Raw genomic sequence first — 20403 nt, forward strand, 5'->3', positions numbered from 1 at the left:
AGAAGCTTTTAGTGAACACTGGTAACCAAGCCAGTGACAAATCCTGAGGATCCCCAGAGCTGTCATCTCGTCAGCCAAACTCCTGCTCACCTACGTGAGCTGGAAAGTTCACCCAGCTCTAGGGATCCTACCCCTCTTCCTGGGCCACACGACACCTGGGAGAACATGCTGGGAAGTGCACAATTCCTGGACTGCCCCACCTTCCCTTTTGTTACTTTGCCACCTTGCTGGGCAAGGCGTGCCTCCCTCTTACCCTGTAATGATGAAATCACCTTTACCTCAAGCCAGGTTAAAGTGCAGAGGCGTACAAGAAGCCTGTACTTACAACATCCAAAATAAACAACAGTTACAGTGTTGTAGGAAAAAACCAGGTGACAACACTAAAAGAGAAAAAAATAATTGACATTACTCTTAAATCTGAAATGCTTCTCTCCTAATATGCAGCTAACCTGCTGCAGATGCTTTCCTGGGATTGTTTTTCTATATAGGATTCATCTCAGCTTGCATTCAACGAAGAACTTCTTGGCAGAAGACATTAGCTTTTATCACTACTCATCTTTTATAGGCCCTGCTGACAGTTTGGAAAAAAATTAATTTTTCCCTTGAAAACAACCATCACAAAAGAGACTCAGCTTTCCTCCCAGGTCTCTTCTCCAAGGACACAATATCAGGGACCTAACAAAGCATGTAAGCAGACATGATACCGCCATAGGTTATGGAGCACCCTACTAGATATTTGAGCATGCGTGTGGATTTTTAATATTTTTTTAATTTACAATGGTTTGGTCAGGAGGTAAATTCCAAGCATCGCGGGGCTTTCTTACTATGCACTTACATCAGTTATTTCATGGATTTTCTCTTCTATGTGAGGGCTCATTCCTAAAAGTGCATATTAATTGGCAGAAAGAATGAGCACTGGGTTTGACAGTAAGCAATTACACAAAAAGTATAAAGAAAAGCAAAAAAAAATTAAGCTAAACCAGTTTAGTAAGTTGTGCACTGATCTGAGTGATGTTAACAGCTTCATACGGTGTCATCAAAAAAGAAATAAAGCAGACCCAAGGAAATACAGATCTAACACAAGGAGTCGCAGGTTATTTACCTACCAGCTCAATTTTGAGGTGGTTGTGCTGTGGTTTAAAACAAAGATTGTCTCCAGAAGTTATTGTTCCTTCCAGAGGGAGACTATTCCCCTAACTTGAGAGGGTTCAGTTTGAGAAACATCCCCATGGTGACTCCCCAGCCTGGGCCACAGGCTGTTTCAGTGGGTAGAAGAGGTGCACCTCTGCACTCAGTGGCAGCGTTGCTGCGGACATCACACCCACCCACCCTGAGCAGCAGCAGCAGCAGCAGCAGCACTTTGCTCCCACTGCAGGGCAATGGATAGGCTAGGCAGAGTTTTATTGATGCTTAGCAATAGTAACACCGTGGTTGGATCTCATGCTTAGTGTAACTCACAGCTAGCTGAAACAGTCCAGATGACCTTCAGAATTAGCCAAATGTTTAAGTTTGTGTCATTCTCCCAAGCTTGCAAATCTGAACAAGGAGATTTTGGGTGTATTGCACCATGCAGCAGATTTTTTTGCAGTAGCATCAGAATCCAGAGAGACGAGCAACAGTATTAATAACTTGCAAAGTGAAAGGCTTAAGTAAAAACCATGCAATCCCCAAGCACACCTTGCAGCTGAAGTCAAGCTATGATCTAGCCCAGTTCCCACTGATGTTAGCAGGACTGTGTCAACCAACATGAGTGTCTTTACGGTGCACAGCCTCCTTCCAGAGGTCAGCTGTGGGACATGTGTAGCACCCTTGTGCTTTTACAGATAAAACCCAGCACAATACAAAGATCGCAAGCGATACTGAGGATGACAGCTATATTATTCCACTTGTTTCATGCAGGGACTATGTAGTACTGTCAGTCTGGCACCTTCTGACAGCACCAAACAAAACTTCACAGCCTTTGTATTTCAAGTGCTTTGAAGGAGCTGTTCAGCAGTGAAGTCTTTTCATGTGTAATTAGACTATTCTGGAACTGTAAAGTGAGCATATCGGTAATGGGAGCTTTACCTATCATGATGAAGCATGTATGTTGTAGGAGCAATTGAGGTTAATGTTTAAGAGTGTGCAAAACAAGGGGAAAACATACATGCTTCTCAGTAATAAATGTTCTTTGGAACAGTCCTGGTTAGGAAATTATTTACTACTGACTATCTCATTATTGGATGCTGACACGGTGGGCAAAACCTATTTGCTACGGGCTCCATTAATCCAGGTAACCATGAAGCCAGTGGAGCACCTCTGGGATTGTCCCAGGAGCAGACATGGCTTTCCTGACTGTGAGCTGCGAAAGATGTGAGCTCCCTTTGTGGGAGGGGAGGGCACATGCTTGGAGCATGTAGGGCAGAGCAACCTCAAGGCCACCCTTAGTTTATAGCATGCCAAGCCTTTGGTCAGCACTGCTCCCAGATGGAGACTCGGGTGGTGTGTGCAGACACCTTGCGCTGTACCAAACCATGCCAGAACTGTGTCCGGATTTGTGCTGTGACAGTTTCCCAGGTGTGGCTCTGGGAGCTGTAATCTCCAGCTCTCTAGGCTATGTTCAAACCTCTGGGCAGTTTACACCTTTCTTTCCTTAGTGCAGCCAGTTACATTTTTACCACCACCATCCCACTTGTATTCCTGCATTAGCTCGGCACTCCTCCAAAATGAGCTGTCAGCCAAAAAAAGCCCAACAGCTTGAGGCTTCAGACCTTGGAATAATTTTCTCTGGTGAGCTTTATTTCTCTCTAAAGGCAGGGAATACTGTGAATTTCTCTAACAGGATTTTGATCTACTTATTTTGGAGATCCTGCAGTACCCTAATACCAGAGCAGCAGCCAGCAAGGCAGAGATGCTCTGCTCTTGAAGCCACATTGCTCTGAAATATCCAGTATGATGTTCAGCTGTCAAAAAAAGGATGTTTTGCTTCTTGAATCACAAGTCCTCATTATACTCTCAAACAGCTCATGGAAAGATGATCACCATGAGAAAATAAATGAAGCATAAATACCTGAATATCCCCCCACCCCACCCACACATGCACTTATATACACATCCGCACTTGGGGTGGAATACCAAGTACTCACACTTGTTATGATCTAGTTCCAGAGTTTCCAAAATTTCCAGAGTGTTTCATGCAAGTGTTTCAGACAGGACCTTCAGTTATTTTCATGTTGGAATAAATTTCAGAATACATGTGCTAGCTTTTCTAATATACATTCAGCGGGTGCTACTCTATAAAGTGAAAAGGGAAATTCACCTAGGCCTTAGGCCAAGGTGAGATGTGTCTCCTTGTTTGTGGCAACAGCAAAAGCAAAATATCTTACACAGAACGGGCAGGGAAACATATTCTGCTGTGCCATGTCTGCACCATCTATTTAGTGTGACTGAGGGGCAAGTGAAGGGCTTGGATGATATATTTTCCAAAGAGGAAAGCAACCCATGAAGGCAGAACAGCGCAAGATGAATAATCCAGCCAATTCGCACTACAAAGTGCTAGCATGAAACAGCTGCTGTACAAATGGCACTCCTTGCAGAGGAAATAATGAATGCTAAAATGATGATATCTATTGTTGTGACTCACCACAGTCCCATGCCTTGCATCACTCGCCTTTCTGTGCTGTTGGACATGCATCCAGCCACGCATCACCGCTTCCCTGGCAGAAGAGGTTTCACATCAAAAACCAACTCTGTTGTTGAACTTCCTAGTGCTAGAGGTGTTCTGTGAATAACTCAGCAGACACCCTTGGCTGGGTACCAGACAAACAGCCTCCCCGCAGTGGCCGGCCCCTCTGCCATTACCCTGCATGGGACCGGGGAGCCCAGCAGTAGCACGAAGGGCCAGCCGGCCTGTGCCACTCGGGGGCTGAAAGCAGACACTAAAGGAAACGGACAGAAAAGAAATAACGGGGAGCTTGGGAAGTCCCAGTGTCCATGGTGCTGGCCTTCTAGAATGACTCGTGCTACGACTCACAGAAACAGTTTGGAGTGTTTTTCCTCCTGTGTTGGCACTGACATTTTCCCACTGTTAATAAATAGGTTTCTCCTTCCAGTCAGTTCCATGAGCAATTACGTTTCAATCCAAGCCCAACACACCTCATTTATAGCACTGTGCCACGCAGACCCTGCGGGGACGGCTCGGCGGTTGGGTTAGGCCCAGACCTTGTCCTTCCGTTTTTGCGGCCAGCGATTCTAATAAAGTTTAGAGGTGAAACAACGACGTGGTATGGCGTTCCCGGGAGGAAAAGAAGGTTTGGGCGGGAAGCTGAGCGGCCAGCAAGAAATACACAAGGCCACGACTGGCAGCGGCCTGCCCGCGGCGCAGCACCCTCCCGTCCCGGGGCCGGAGCACGGCGGGCAGCCGCCACAGCCAGCCCGGCCTGCCCCGCTCCCCGCCGCGCTGGGGGAGCCGCCGCCTCAGGCGCGCCCCGCTCCCGCCCGCCGCGCCGTTACCGGGGCAGCGCCCGGCGGCGCCCCGTGGCCAAGGCGGCAGCGGGCGGCAATGGCGGGCGCGGCGCCGGGGCGGGGGGCTCCTGCCGCCGCCGGCGGGTTCCCCCGGTCCCGCCGCCCGGCAGGTGAGCGGCCGGCGCTGGGCGCGGCGGGCCGGCGGGAGGGGGCTGCCGCGGGGCGGGCCGGCGGCGAGCGGCCGGGTTGGCAGGGGCACGGCGGGGCACGGCGCCGCCGGGCTCCCCGCTTCACCGCGCGAACGGAGCTACTTCACGGCAGCCATCGGCGCCCCTCCCGCCTGGCTCCCCGCTCGGCGGGGCGCGGGCTGGAATTCACCTCAGGTTGCCGCTCTGCGCGGTCAGACGGGGGAGGCCCGGCGGCCCGAGCGCCCCGTGGGCCGACGCCAGCGCTGCACCATGCTCCCGCTGCAGCAGCTTCCCGGCCGTTAAAGCCGGTCTGCTCTCCAGGCCCCCCTCCTCAGCGGCAACCCAACAAACATCGGCCGGCACCGGATTTACCCCTCACCTGGCTTCCCAGGGCCCGCAGCGCTCCAGGCTTCGCGGGAGCCACCGCTCGCCCTGTGCCATGCCCCTGGGTGCCACAGCACCCCACCGCCGGCTGCCCAGGGGCTCCCCTCCTCGCCCCGGCCCAGCCTCCCCTCGGCCCGTGCCCACCGTGGCTCCCGCAGCCGGTGCCGGTGCTGGCTGGCCCCGGGGCTGCAGGCTGCGGGCCACGGAGCGCAGCGGTCTGGGTGAGGGCCCACGCGCTGGAAGTCACCAGGCGAACCAAAGGCAGAAGCCGGCACGTGTAACCCCGCCGTAACGTCGGGACTGCCTACAGCCCTCGGGACCGGGCACAGGTTCCCAGAGGGCTGAACCTGGGCCGAGATCACAACGTGGGATCCAAACCTGTTCGTTTCAGACGGGGAGCGCCAGGGGAGCGCCCGTCGCTCGGCAATAAGCTATGCCTCAGCCCAAGGCAAAGCATCTATTGAGAGCTGACAGCAAGGAGGGCTCCAAGAGAAAACCCAGCATTATAGGCTATTCATTATACTGCCTTTCAGTTTTAGGAGGATTTTGCTGCATCACTCCTACTAAACATCAGTCACAGCCAAAAATCCAGTGCAATTATTTGTATAAAGCTGTAAATATAGCGTGGCACTGTTACCATATTCATTTCTTTTATACCAGCATATAGGCTCATGCTTATCTCTATGGCCAGCATGCAAATGGATTAAATTTAGAAAGTGCTAAGCTATTTTCTTTCACTAAAGATAAAACACATAAAAAATTTGTTTACTGGTTTGTGAATAGTGATAATTAAAGAGGCGTTTTCAACTTGAAATGTTGAAACTGAAAAATGCTGAAAACTTAAAAAAAGGAGTCATAAGTGCTTCCAGCAGCAGTCAGGGCATCAACGGAGTCAACAAGTGAGAGCACTGGCCGCCAGACCTGCCCCCTCTGTCAGTGTACCTCGACCACAGCTTGGAATGCTTTGTGAGAGAAGAATCTTTATTTTCTTAATACTGGGTGTACTGGGAAAAGGTTTAATCTGAATTTGAAATGAGTTCATGCTCTCAATGAAAACAATGATACAAGCTGGCAGAGTCAAGGTAGCGATTCTGTTGATGTTTGTCAACAGATAAAATTGTAGCTCAGCAGATGTTACAAGCTTTGGATTTATGAATAGCTTCATGAAGCCCTCACCCGAGCACAACTGTCTCAAAGCCATGTTAACAATCCTTCATTTTCCATTAAACTGTTAGAGGTTAAGTGATAAAAACTCCAGGAAGTATGTACTGTTGGTAGTATTTACTTCATGAAAATTTGCAAGGTTTTCTACAGAAGCATGTTTTGCTTGCTTGTAATTTTACCTGACTCTGGGGTAGGGTTTTCTATCCCACCTGTCTTTGATTCTGTTTCTATGGAAGCTTCTATTAAAACTTAATCCAGTCACTTTAAAGAAATACAGCAAAGAAATATTGACTGTCACGGTTAAAATGTTATGGTTATTTTCATGTAAATTTTTGGGTTTTAATGCTTTGAAGCAAAGACTTTAGACTGGGTAGGATCTTGCTGGTGGTTAAATTGCAATAACCACCAAACTAAAAAAAAGCCTAAAAAAAAATATCAGAATTGAGGCATATGCAAAGCTGGTTTACTGTACCACATTTTTCTCAAGAAGCGCGTGTTGCATCATCTGGGGGAACCTTTTTCCAGGCCAGTGCCCCACTGTCCACATCTTTTTTTCCCCAAGGGTTTTACTGCAGGGAAATGCAATCGACTCTTATGTACAATGGCACAGCAGGAAGTTCATGCAACAGCTACCAGAGAAAAGAGGGTGCTTGGGTACTGATGAGGTGATGCTACTATCAGTTTTATATTTCAGCAGGTGCAGAGGGCACTGTGACTTCTTTTCCTTTTGAAGTACTGAAGTGACGGACGATAACCTCCCCCTAGGCTTCCAAGTAATTGTAGATTATAAAGGTTCCTTGAATGGAAAGCAGTTACTGTACAGTTTCTTCAGTTAATTTTCACTCAGAATGAAACTTCTTCAGAACAGTTTGAAGACTAGAACACTTTTTCAAGGTGCTGCATGTGTTTATGTAGTCTATATGTACGCTGTATATACTAAATGAGATAAATTCATTCAAAGCTTAGTGCTCTGTCAAGTTAAAGTGGATATTTTCATGCCTTGAACATTGTTTGATTCCTGTTCTTACTGGCATGTAATTATAATCTCATCTCTGAGTTTACATGTTTTCTTGTCTCCCCATGCAGAAATCACTTCCTCAAAAGAAGCCATTTTTTCTTATTCCAAGATGTTGCCGGTAGATAACAGACTTCTAAACTTACAGATCTACAAACTTCTTCAGTGCATCCACCAGAAAGACAAGAAGCAAATAAAAAAGCTGGTCCAGAACGGATTCCCAAATCTCATTAATTTCACAGAGCCTGTGGAAGGATATAGTGCCCTTCATCTGGCCTGCATTAAAAATGACACTGACATGTGCGGCTTCTTGCTGGAACAGGGAGCTCATCCAGATGTCCAGGACAAAATGGGACATACTCCAGCAATGAAGGCAGCTGAGCTAGGCCATGAATTGGTTTTGGATTTATTGGGAAAAGCTAAAGCGGACATGGCTGCTGTGGATAACGAAGGGAAAGGTAAATAAAAAGGAACTTTATCAGACCAGAAATACCATAAAATGACCCCTTAATGTGTTACACACTTGCTACATATGTTGTGTCCCATCTGTAGAGAGGAACTGTGGTGGAGGGCAATCCTTACAGCTCAATGGAAGCTATTGGCCACAAGATCTTGGGTGAAAAAGAAAATAATTGTCCCTAAACAGTCTAGACATTTAAATAAAAGGTCTATCCAGTACATTGTTGAAAGATAACTTGCGATTGAGAATCAGGTTCCTCCCATGACCTGTCACATTATAAATTCAGGTTAACTCCCTATGTTCAAAGGCACTAAACTAGAAGGGGTTTTTTGCATCCCTATACCCTAAGAGAAGTGAATGGGTCTCTGTTGAAGGAGTTGGTCCGTTCAGCTGTGAAGCTTACATGCTAAGTAACCTTTCCAACATTTTAGTATTGCACCATAATCCCTGCTGGTTTTCTCTGCAGGTGTTTTGTTTTACTGCATTTTACCTACAAGACAGCACTACCGCTGCGTGCAGCTTGCCCTGGATTATGGCGCAGATGTTAACAACTGTACTACTGATGGGAAGCCTGTATTTCTACAAGCCTGTGAGCAAGCTGATGATATTAAAGAAATATGTCTGAATTTCTTGGAAAGAGGAGCAAATCCCAATGCAAGAAACCCAGTATGGATATTTCTGTAACTAAGAACGTATATACTGGAGTATAGGAGAGTTACCAGCTGGCTAGAGTATATGACCTTAAATCCTCACATTAAAATAATAAAGCACTGCAAGTGCTTAACTCTGTGGCCACACCTATCCCCTTCTTTTGTACCATCCTTTTTTGCAGGGGCAAGAATTTAAGTCTTTTGCTTAAATCACATACCCTGATTTAGATTTTTGTAGATTAGAGTGCAAATATTTTACAAAAACAAAATTTAACTGGGCCAGCTCTTAGAAGTTTCAGTGCACTGTACATCAGCGGAGCAGTGCTGATTTGTACTTTGCCTCATATGCCCTAAGGTTTTCAGAGTTGAAATAATACTCACTACAATGTGAGTCCACCATGCAAAACCTGATGGGGAATCAAGGCAGGGATGAGGCATAAGAAACTCTTTTCTATGTCTTAGTCATTTATTTGTTTACTTCCTTAATTTAACAAAGACTTAGAGGACTGAAGCTCCATGCTGTTGATCAAGTCAAGGAGCTCAGGCTTTCCCTTAAAGCTGCCTCTGGCTTTTGCTTTGGTCTTAGTTTTGCAATATCCTTCCTAGCTTGTAGCTACAGCAAACCCAGTGTTTGAACATCCCTATCCCATCCTCTTATGCACATCTCCACTTCAGGCACTCAGTCTACCTGCAGTATGAGAAAACTGCATTTTTTCTGGTCACGTAACAGGAATGGTTTTGCTAGGCCCAGAGAAAGATATTGGGGAAGGATGTATGGTTCGGTGGAACAATATCCATAGCTCATTGGTCTTTACCTCTCTGTAGAGTGGCAAGACAGGTATTCTAAGTGTTGCTGTGGGCCAACCTGTTAATAGCAAGCAATCCCTGATCCAAGATGCAGTCTGTTCTTGGGAAGGTCACCGGATCTACCAAAGTCAGCCATTACAAAGAAAATAGGCACTGCTAATCAGTAGTATCTAGAAAAAGACATAGCATTAATGTATTAGAATGTGACCTTTTCCTCACAGAACAATAGTGAAATTCCCCAGCTGCTCTGCTTTCCCCATAGCACTCCTCCAGCCATAGCTCCTTATGCTGTTTCATGATAGAGGTGGTATTTTTGTTAAATTTTGTAAACATGCATGAGAGCATGCACACAGAATAAAGGATTCCTTCACTAAGGATTTGGTTTTCATGGGGACTGTTCAAGGGACTCAAGCTACTAATGTACTTGAGGCACTAGGATTTGGCTACCCATAATTTAGGAGCATTATGACTAGATTCTTAAAGTTTACCTACAGGTATCTTTGAAAATATTAAGACTTGCCTCCATTTTTTGGTAGTACCTGAAAGAAGACCTTCAGTTTTATGCCACCTTGCAACAATCAGAACATATTGTTCCAACCTGAATTAGCATACAAAACGAATTCTGAGTTGTTTTCTTGCTGCCTTGCAGGCTACGGGTCGTACAGCCTTAATGGAAGCCGCAAGAGAGGGTGTTCTTGAGCTGGTGCGTGGTCTACTTGAGAGAGGTGTCGATGTTAATCTATTTGACCTCGAAAGACACAGTGCTGCACATTTCGCAGCCAAAGGAGGCTTTTTTGAGGTATCTTCATTTGTGATGTTAAAGCATTGCTGCAAAGCTAAACTTGGGGTGGCTTTTTGTTTGCTTTTTTGGGGTTGGATGGTGGGTTTTGGGTGGTTTTTTTTGAGAGCAGTACCTCAGCTGGTCAGCATAATAATCAGCAATTAAGAGCCGCTTCTTTTTAAGTATCAAAGGGAATCCAGCAGTGATAGAATTTCTCTCATAATTGCAGAGCCTTTTTTGCCAAGGTACCTCTGAGTGTGTGTGCTAGTGTGACTGGTGCGAAGAGCTCTCCATTGGAGAGCTTGTTTCTCTCAATGTGTAGCATGTCACAGCTGTGTAACTTGGGTGAAACATTACTGTTATAACAAGGGCAGATGCAAGGAGTTACAGGTAGGCACTTTCTTCCTGCTCCCCTATATCATCTTTAAAGTACATAAAATTATGCAGTTTTGATTGTGCATGCAATGTCAGAATTTCTTTACGACAGTGGCCTGTAGCATACTGGCAGGAATGAAGATTGTCCTTGGTGTCTACAACTGAACAAAGTTTCTGTGTCCTGTGTTAAGTAAGCATAGTACTATAGAAAACATGAACGGTATGTGTGCATCCATCAGCTGGGCATGGCAGAGAACTTCACAAGACAAGCTGGGAATATATGATATCACATTTATTTGTAAATCATTCTCATACTTGCCCCTCTTAAGAAACAGAGAAGATTTTTGTTTTTCTGTCAAACTGTCTTTGTTTTTCTAGATTCTTAGAATTATTTCAGCTTATAACGGAGACTTGGGCCTGATTGCTATGAATGGTAACACGCCGCTTCATTATGCTGCAGAGGGAGGATTTGCAAATTGCTGCAAGTTTATAGGACAAAGAGGTACATTAAAAATAAGTTACTTTGCAACTATCATATCTATTCTATTTCTGTGCTAAAGGAAAGATCTTATTTGGGTATCTATGAAGGATTTGACTCACGGGTATCGTGTGGCAAACGTAAATCTCATTAGGAAGTGCCTAACATAGGCTATTATGAGTTATTTCTATTCATGTGGCTGAGATACAATATTTCTCAAAGAAAGCAGCAGAAACATCATGGGTTTGTATAATTTGGAATTGGACTGTCTTAAGTGGTTCTGGTTTGAATTGGTTTTAGACATATTGCATTGAAGCTTCCAACAAAAAATTAATTTTTGGTTTGCTGATCACTTAAAAAAAGGATCTCTGTGTCGTCATGGGGAAAACTTCATGCCCGTGGGTATTGAAACATACTCCAAAGCTGCTGCGATCATTTTCTGACTTAATCAAATGATCATAGCCCTTCAAGCTTGGATTCAAGGGGACCATGCAAAATCCAGCCTTTTGTTCTTGTGACTGAAACATTTAACTAGTGATCCATTGCCAAATGGCAAGGTTGGGATATAGAACATTGAGCTGTATTTTAATCTTAGCTTGTTTCTTCTTTACATTTTTACTTAATGGTGGGAAAGGTTAAGTTTCCACTGAACTTCTGCCTTTCTATACATATTCATGAGTGGATGGATAAACAGAGCATGGGTTGCCCAATGAATCTCCCTTTGGGGAGCAAACATGAATGCGTGGCTGACCTTCTAGTTGGGGATCGATGATGTGATTCCATTTACTATCACAGTTTATAGTTAAGGCAGAGTAAAATTGTAGACCTGTGGCAGTTAGTTGCACGTATGTTACAAGACTATAATATTACATAATTAGGAATGCCACTGCAGTATCAGAGAAACTGTGTCCATCTTTTTAGGCTGTGATCCTACATGGACAAACTTGTTAAAAAAGACTCCAAGAGCCGTTGCCAAGGAAGGTGGTTTTAAAGCAACAGCAGCAGCATTGCGTAAAATTGAAAAATCCTTTATAAAACAGTCCAAGCCTGGGGCTGAGGAGGACAACCCCCACTGGGCACTGAGGCTATATGACTGGTCCTTAGAGCACCAGGCTGCCCTCCGCAAGGCATTTGAGGCTGTTGACCAAGGAGATGGGACAGTAGCTAAAGATGATTTTGTATCAGTTATTCAGAAGCAGTGTGCCTTTGTGGACGTTGAACAAATACAAACTATTGCTGAAATGCATGAAGGATCTTACCCCGAGGGAATTAACACCGAAGAATTTTTTAAAGGTTCTAAATACTTGCAGAAAAGTTGTCTTATAACAGCCTTTGGACCCAAAGGGAAGAAGGGGAAGAAAAGGAAAAAACGAAGACAAAAAAGAGGAATCTCCATCCCCGTGCCAATTTGTGTTATTCCAAAGAGTGCATGTCAGCGTAGGGACGATGGCTTCCCTGCGTACATGATTGAGGCTACTCAGTACACTGCTGATAGCTACCATTTCAACCGAGACCACCCATCTGCCCATCCTGTGCATGATGACCGTGCCTGGTATATGGATGAGCCAAGGAAAATGTACATGAATATTAACTACCTTGTCAGAGCAGGAGATGTTCTGTCTCTACAGAAAGCATTTGAGGAGGGTGTGGAAGTAGACGTAAAAGATAAATACTACAAAACACCTTTGATGACTGCATGTGCAAGTGGGAACATGGATGTTGTGCAGTATCTTCTGGAAAAGGGGTAAGATCATTTCAGAGATTTTTTTCAGTTTGCTACTTTGAAAAAGCTTTCAAAAGCATAAATTTCCAGTAAAAAGCTGGATGCAACAGACTATGGTTTGGTTTTTTATTTACATAACATGTAATATTAAGGTTAGTTCCATAAGAGTTAATAAGACCCCATAAGATTTTAATATTACTTCCTGAGTTGCAGAGGGTTAGTTTATGATTTTTCACATTTTAGGAACAGTGAAATAGAAACATGCAAGAGGTAAGTTCCCCTGTCTGAAATTTGTGGTGTCTGGGCTGTTGACACTTTAGTCAGTGTGTCTACAAATCCAGCCTGTTGGAAATGCAGTTAGTTCATACCCATGTCTCAAGTAGCGCATCCTCAAAACTGAACCCTCAAAATCTGATGAATGATTTTGGGGAAATCTGGCTTAAGTGACTTTTTCTGAAATCATCAAGGCAATCCTGGACTTCCCTGTTCCACATACCAGGGCCTTTGCACACAAATATCTTAAGGGGTTAAGCCTTATAATCACTTTCCTCCGCAGCCTCAGCAGGCTGAGGCAGCAGCACTTACACCAGAATCGTGTGCTGCTGTTTAGTTTGCTCCTCACTTTAGAAGTGTTTCAGCAATTTTGTAGCCTACAGACACACCTGTGAAAAATTTCAATGACAGCTTAAAAATGAAAGCAGTTGAAGAAAGATTCAGTCATACTTGTGGAATACCATAATCTTGCCTTTTTTACTGTCAGACTGCTGTAGTCCTGTACAGTCATTCACATCAACTCTTAAATGAACATTGTTCAAAGATGTTTGCATTAGCTTTGTTCTCTACCTATACCTAGAATTCATTTTAAGTCATTACTCAGGGTAAGTGGCTGTAGTTGTTGCTCGGGTTCCTGCGAAGACTTAACGGTACATGGATCTTTGCACTGTTAATTGTACTGACGTTCCTGGACCATATACAAAGTTGTGTAAATGTGTATATTCAGGTCTTCCAGAGATAAATATGCAAGAGTTAGCAAATTTATCTAGCAGATTAGTCTCCACTGCTTTTGTCAAGCTTCATTAGACAGCACTGGAGTCACATCATCATATTTAACACTTAGACCTAGAAAAGTAATAACTTAGTTTAAAAAAATAGTACCTATTGAGATTTTAAATTGACAGAGATCAGAAAATAGAAAGTTATCAGTACAGCGTTTAGCTTTGCATCTTTCGGCAGCATGGACTTTCAGATGCTTTCAGTTTGGCATGAGAGTTCAAATACTTTTTATAGTACAACCTTTTCAATACAGTATCACAAACCTATATTGAGTAGAAAACAAAACATTGGATTTACCCTGAGCTATAGAAAATGCTGAGATTTAAACATAAACTGATGGTATCTACTTTCTATCTTGTCCCCAAAAGACTCAGAAGTAAATTAAATTTGGGCTAAATGCAAATTCAATGCTTTATCAGGAGAAAATGCTGAAAAACTTTTTAAGTCTGTGCTACATTGTCCCTGTTCCCTTCGACTGGTTTGTTTCTGATAGAACAAAGTTAGCAAAAAGGGTTCAGGGACAGACAGAGTATCAGTACAGGCACAGAGGTTGGGTTGTGAAAGTGGAATAACTGTAACTGCTTATTTTAATGAGAAATATAAAGGAAATGAAAACTGCATACAAATAAACCATAATGGCTGAGCAACTGAAAGATAACAAAGGTAAAACCAGTAGGTCAGGGGAATTTACTGTAGTAACATCTCACCAAAGGTAGAATTCTGAAAAAAAGATTAAAAATTTAAAAGAGGAAAAGAACAAATAAATCTGTTCTTTTGATCTAGAGTTAAATTATTAACAATCTGACCTGAAAAGCAAAAAGCTATCCCTGGAAACAGCTTCCTTCATAATTTTTCTTCCTTCTCTCTTTCCTTCCCTGACTTTTTGGAAGATGAGCTCTTTGTCCCTAGAGTATGTGAGGCAGTGACCCTAACTCAGTTCAGGACCTCTAGGCTGTCTTTAATACAATGCGACATAATTCAGTCTGAGTGCTGGGGAACCCCCTCATGAGGGTTTGACCCCTTCTAAACCCGTGCATGGCACAGGTGGGAGATCACAGATCTGGGCATGGACTGGGCTTTCTTCAGGGAACCATATTTCTTCTCTTTTAACACTGTGAAGGGGCTCTAGTGGCTCTTGTTCCCCAAGCCTTGCTTTTGCATGACCCCAGCCAAAATGCTCCCAAGGCAAGCAGTTGCTAAAGGGCTGATAATGCTTTTCCCCTCAGCTTTGTCCAAAGGCAGCATATTGCAAGCATCTCTTCCAAACTAGCCCTTGCATCCTCCATAGCATGCCACTTTTTAACCTGGGAGCAGAAACAGATCTAGTTTAGCGACACAGTGGCTGAAAGTTTTAAATCCTCAGCTTTTTGAGACAGAACTTCTCTGACTCATTTGTCAATTGGCCAGTAGTCAATTCTGCCACATGTTTTTAAGCACCTGTTCTTGGCCCAGAAGCATTCTTTTTTTGAATTCCTTAATCTGCTTTTTGCCATTCTCAGTGAAGCTGGAGCACAAACGTTAGCAGTGTTTTATAGGACTAAGCTGTTTGAATGCCTGTTTTATTACGTACCTTTGAAAACCTCCATGTAGAGAACACTGTGTTAGCTTACAGGGGGATATGATCACCACCCAGGCACATTTACAATCAATATTTCATGATAAGCTATGCGTCATTCACTAAAATGGGTTCAGAGTAGCAGTAGCAATATGAAAATATCTATATCGAATATGCCATTGCAGTGGGCAGCGAACACTGATTGTACTTGGAGCTGCAGACGTTATTGTATCTAGTAGCTAGCTTCATCTGCCACAACTTCTGTTACTCTTGTAGGGCTGATATAAATGCAACAGACAATTTCATGTGGACTCCCCTCCATCACGCCTGCTATAACGGACACCTAGATACTGCTGAACTGCTAGTAAAGGCTGGAGCAGCAGTGGATGCACCTGCAATAGGCAATGCGACCCCGCTAATGAGAGCCATTGAGATCTGCAGATTGGATATAGTCTATTTTTTAATCAGTGCAGGTGCTAACATCCAGACTACAAACAGCAATGGTAAATATCAGCATCTCCAAAAAGGCTTGTTTCCTTATGTGTATACATATTTTATTTTTAAAAACCCACAAACACCTTGGAACACTTTGAGGAGTGATTGAGAATTTGCGATTGCTATCAGGATCAGGATGAAGGTAAGAGTTATGTTCAATCAGTTTTCTACATGTGGAATCACTATTGTAAGTATTAACTTTCTTGGGGTTTATGCATCTAGAAAATAAAGTAACATGCTTAATTACGTGGGTAGGATGACTGTTGCTCCTCACAAGATATAGACAGTTATAAGCGGCTTTAATGGAAAAAACTATCTAGTTATTAATATTATTTGATGAAAAATTAGATTTTTGTTGTGGCCAGTGTATATTCTGTCACCCATTTACATCACTTATTTTTATACATAGGCAGCTCTGGTTAGAAAAAATTCTTGCTGCTTCACATGTAAACATTACTCCCTGAGAAAAAACACACTGAACAGAAAATGAAATCTGAACTGTTACTGAAGTGTTACCTCCCCACAGCAGATCCCTCATTCAGTATTATATCCTCTGTTTTCGGAGTAATTTAAACAGTTAACATTTATCACATGTTAAGCTCTTGCTCTGACATAGCAAGCAACATTGCTACACAATGAGACTTTCCTTACCAAAATGCCTAGTAGGTGAAACCCTGTGTGTAGGAGGGATGTGTAGTCCTTATTTCTGTTACCATGTGAAATTCTAGTTCACACTGCAGTTTAGTTTCGCAACTACTTTACAGCCACAGGGTCTCATCTCATAAGATCCAGGAGAGTTTTTCCTTTATTAAGCACTGAAGGTGTTCAGCCCCATTTAAATGGCTTTCCCTTGACTCCTTGCCAGCCACAGACCAAATACTGGGAGAGGTAGATACCTACAGTAACTTGGCCTATATTCCTAACCTTGTGCTGTGCTAGCCATCTCCTAGTGCTAAATGCTCTCAGACCTCAAAGATCAAAATTACAACCTGCAGGACCAGCATATTAAGCTTCAAATGTCAGAACATTAAGAGCAAAGCAACCACTCCAAGAATTCCTGCAATATTTGGTTTCAAGGCTCATTTCTGCATGGCCTTGTTCTGCAAGCAGTGCTGGTGACTACCAGTCCTACGCCTATGTCAAACATGTTGCTGGCACATGAGTGGTTAATAAATAGAGGCCTAATTCAATTCATGTCATTATCCAGTTGCAATAACAAGTGTCAAATGTCATGTCATTTTCATGGCTTATACAGGTATTCATTTTTTTTAAATACAGGAAAGAATGCTCTTGATATTGCTAAAGTATTTGCAGATTCTAGTATAATTGATCTGCTCCAAAATAAACTGGAAAATTTGCCGCAAGTACCAGAAAAAAAAGCAGCAGAGAAAGAAAAAAGTGTGAAGCCAAAGTCACCTTTTGCACTGATGCCTGTAGAGGTACAAGCTGTGAAAAAAGAGGTATGAGACACGATAATGAAGGAGCGATTTGCTAGTAGTTAGTGGAGTGCTGCTTCCTTTCATTTATTCGCTATCCCTGTCTCTCTAAAGCTCTAAATCAGGCAGTTTTGTTAGAGTATTTTCAGAAGCCAGTACTTGTTCTTCCCAGTACTAGTACTTGTTCATTGATTGAAATTTTGACTTGTTAATTATATGAATTTCATGGATTCCCCAGTCCCACTTAAGAATTATGTCCTATATCACTGACAGGACAGAGAAAAATATTTCCTTTTCTTTTCCCATTCCTCCCAAAGTTTATGATTATCCAGCTCTGTTGTGGTAAATACTGAACTGGTAACTAATTTCTTAAGGGGAACACCTGTTTCTTCACAGGATAAGCCCAAGGCCTTTCAAATTAGTAGAAACATCTTTCTATTCTGCTAATCAGACTCACCAAGGTGATGGTGCTATCAGGCTTGCTGACTTCTCATTTCCCACCTTGTCTCATATCCTTCCTTTTCTACTGTTGACCCGAGACCTGCTTCTAAAATCCCACACTAATCTTTGGCTGTTGTACTTCTGAATGCTTTTCCTGCACCCCCTGGAGCCTTGAATACCTTACCATTGCCCCAGTTCCCAAGCTGACATCAGCCTCTGTGACTGCATCCTGGTTGTCTTAACATGGGTGGGATACTCCTGATTTACCAGTGGTACTTTTTAGCCACACACAAAATGCTGTTTAGAGAGAAAATGCAATTGTATCTCCATTGCTGGAAGTGTCCTTCAGCAGTCCTGCCCTGGATGGTATAGTAAATATATCCCAGTAGCCAAGTGTTGGTTTTTCCCCTTTCAAAAATGTTTTGAATGTCAGGGATAGTATAGGACTTTCATAGGCAGGAGGGTGACAACCTTAGGTGCTTATTTATTCATCACCCGGCACAAGATGGGCTCGCCAGCAGTACTTAGTGATAGTCCTGTGAGACTTAATGAGCAGTTAATGTTTTAGTGTCCAAGAAGGAGAGTCATCCTCTACTTTTTAAAAGACTTCCCCTTACAATTTTTGGTTATTAAAAAAAAAAAAATCAGCTTTAAGAGAAAAAGATTCTGAATGGATTAAGAAAAATACACCCACAGCAGATAGACAGCAAAAGGAGTATCAGAAGATGCAGGATATGTGCCCTGCTTCCAAACATGCTGTATTTGTGTAACTGATAACTTCTCTTTCAGCCTTCACAGGTATCTCTGCCAGTTGTAGAAAAGTCCATTCTTGAAAAGTCAACACATTCCCTTAAGGACAGTGTTATGTATCCGAAGTCTTTGATAACCAGTAGTGCTACCAAGGAAGATTACATCGCATTCAAACCCAGAAAAGTACGTACAATAGCAAAACATGAGCACAGTTTCACGTTAAAGGCAGACCTTGCTGTAGATCAAAACCCAGAACAGTCCAATGAGATGACTTCACAATTCAGCTAGCTTATAGATGATATGGCACAGGCTAGAGAGATTGCCACAAAAGACCAGTACACTAAAAAAGTTCATATATATGTGTATATGTATTATATATACACATATATATTTATATAAAACAAGTCATTGTGGAAATCAAGGTCTTATCAGGTTTTAAAATAGGATTAAAGTGGACCTGCAGTAAAATACAAGTGCAACTACTTTCATGGTACAGATTTTCCTGCACTTAAATGATAGGAGTCCTTGTGCATGGGACCAACACCAACTTCTAACTTGCCTTCTCAATTATTTATCACATGATTACTTATGTCGGTGACAGTTACTGAACAAAATGAATCACAGTACACTAAATATTTACTTCCTAAAGTTAGAGTACTAGAAATATAATTTCTGCATCAGGGACTTGTTAATACTCATTCACAAATAACCAAGAAACAGAAAGAGATAATCACAGAGAAGTAATTTTTAAAGTATTTTTTTCTCCTTAAAAAGGAAAAGAATACCATTGTTGACTGAGGAGTTTTGTTTGGAGTTTGTTTACCATTTCCCTAACCCTGACTTGTGGTCTCAGGGGAATAAGGCGTCATTGTCAGCGACTCTAAAAGCTAATTACTATTTTCAACTCTGAGGATCTTGGGCCCGGGTCAGTCATTCTAAACAATTAGCTTTGGATCATCTTTGTCACATTATCCCTAATCTGAGCCCACAGCATTACAGACTGGAAGTGACAACAAGAGGGTGCCCTGCTTATACATACACAGATTGTTGTGTATCTTCTGCTGGGAGGCCACGCTAGTTTTCTTCTACATCTCAGGATGGAAAGGAGTGCTCTAAAATGGCTCCGTTTTGCTGACAGTATCTTCTTAATGCTTCAGTTACAGAAGTCATGTCCAAATTAACTAAAAATAGCTTTGTTTTGTAGATTTGGGCCCCTGATGCCGCAACAGAAGAGCTAGCAAGAAAGCAAGAATCGCTCCATGAACGCTTTGCTCTCAGTGGCCACTCAGAAAGCCTCACGACCCCCTTTAATAGGAAAGTTATGGAATAAGCACACCAGTTGGAAGAACTACTTCAACACATACTCTGCAGTGACAAAGTTCTAAAAGGCTGCACCCTTTGTAAGGAAGGAATCATGCAGTGCTTGGTAAATGTATCTCAGTTATGAATAAAAAAAATTGTAACAAGTTTTTCCTCTGTAAATTATGTTGATTACACACAATCTTTTGCTAAGGGCTTAGTCTGGAAAAAAGTTTATCCTCATGTGATTCTGTCTTGGAGCTGGCTCAGCATACTTCATGGAATGGCCACTGTCATCACACATGCATGCCTTTTGTAAAGGTATGGCTTTGTGAGCTATTTTCCATTGCAACATAAAACTTCTTCCTGGAAGATAAGCTACCCTTTCTACTAAAAGGGTATTAAATACGAAGATGGCATTCAGTAATTAAGACAGCAATGCTCTTGGTTGTATATAGAGGCAACAGAAAGGACAGAATTTACAACCAGGACAACTATCATATTCTCCCATACACTTGCAAGAGCGAACAAACCTTTCTTCTCACTCACTGAGAACATATTCCCCAGCTGCAGCGTTGCAAGGCTGTTATCTAGCCCTTTAGATATTTTTGGAAAACTTGAAAAACATTTAGAGATTTTTGTGAATGTGGGTTCTTGTATTAACATCTCCATCCACAGCTAGTCCAAGTCAGTGCTTGCCCCCCCAACAGTGAAGCCAACAGTTATTGTCCCTGCATTTTAATGAGTTCTTTGGTTGGGAAGGAATTGGTGTCTTAGATGTGAACTGACCAGGCTGCGGTAATTTACTATGAAGAATAGATACTCAAAGTTCATTTTAGGAAGTGTGTAATGTTAAGACTCATGTGATAGGACCAGGCCAAAACAGCATGAGTTGAATGCTGATGG

General features: G+C 42.9%; 1 protein-coding gene across 1 annotated transcript; it reads left to right on the top strand.

Moving 5' to 3' along the window:
- The first annotated feature begins 7295 nt into the window (after window positions 1–7295).
- On the top strand, window positions 7296–19528 carry ANKEF1 (ankyrin repeat and EF-hand domain containing 1). Its single transcript, XM_040612171.1, has 9 exons — window positions 7296–7652; window positions 8121–8320; window positions 9761–9910; window positions 10646–10769; window positions 11667–12489; window positions 15353–15579; window positions 16850–17031; window positions 18238–18381; window positions 19403–19528. The coding sequence occupies exons 1-9, from the start codon at window positions 7307–7309 to the stop codon at window positions 19526–19528; spliced, it is 2322 nt and encodes a 773-aa protein (XP_040468105.1). The 5' UTR covers window positions 7296–7306.
- Window positions 19529–20403: the final 875 nt, after the last annotated feature.

The sequence above is a fragment of the Falco naumanni genome, chromosome 12, assembly GCF_017639655.2.
Source record: "Falco naumanni isolate bFalNau1 chromosome 12, bFalNau1.pat, whole genome shotgun sequence".
Taxonomy (NCBI): Eukaryota; Metazoa; Chordata; class Aves; order Falconiformes; family Falconidae; genus Falco; species Falco naumanni.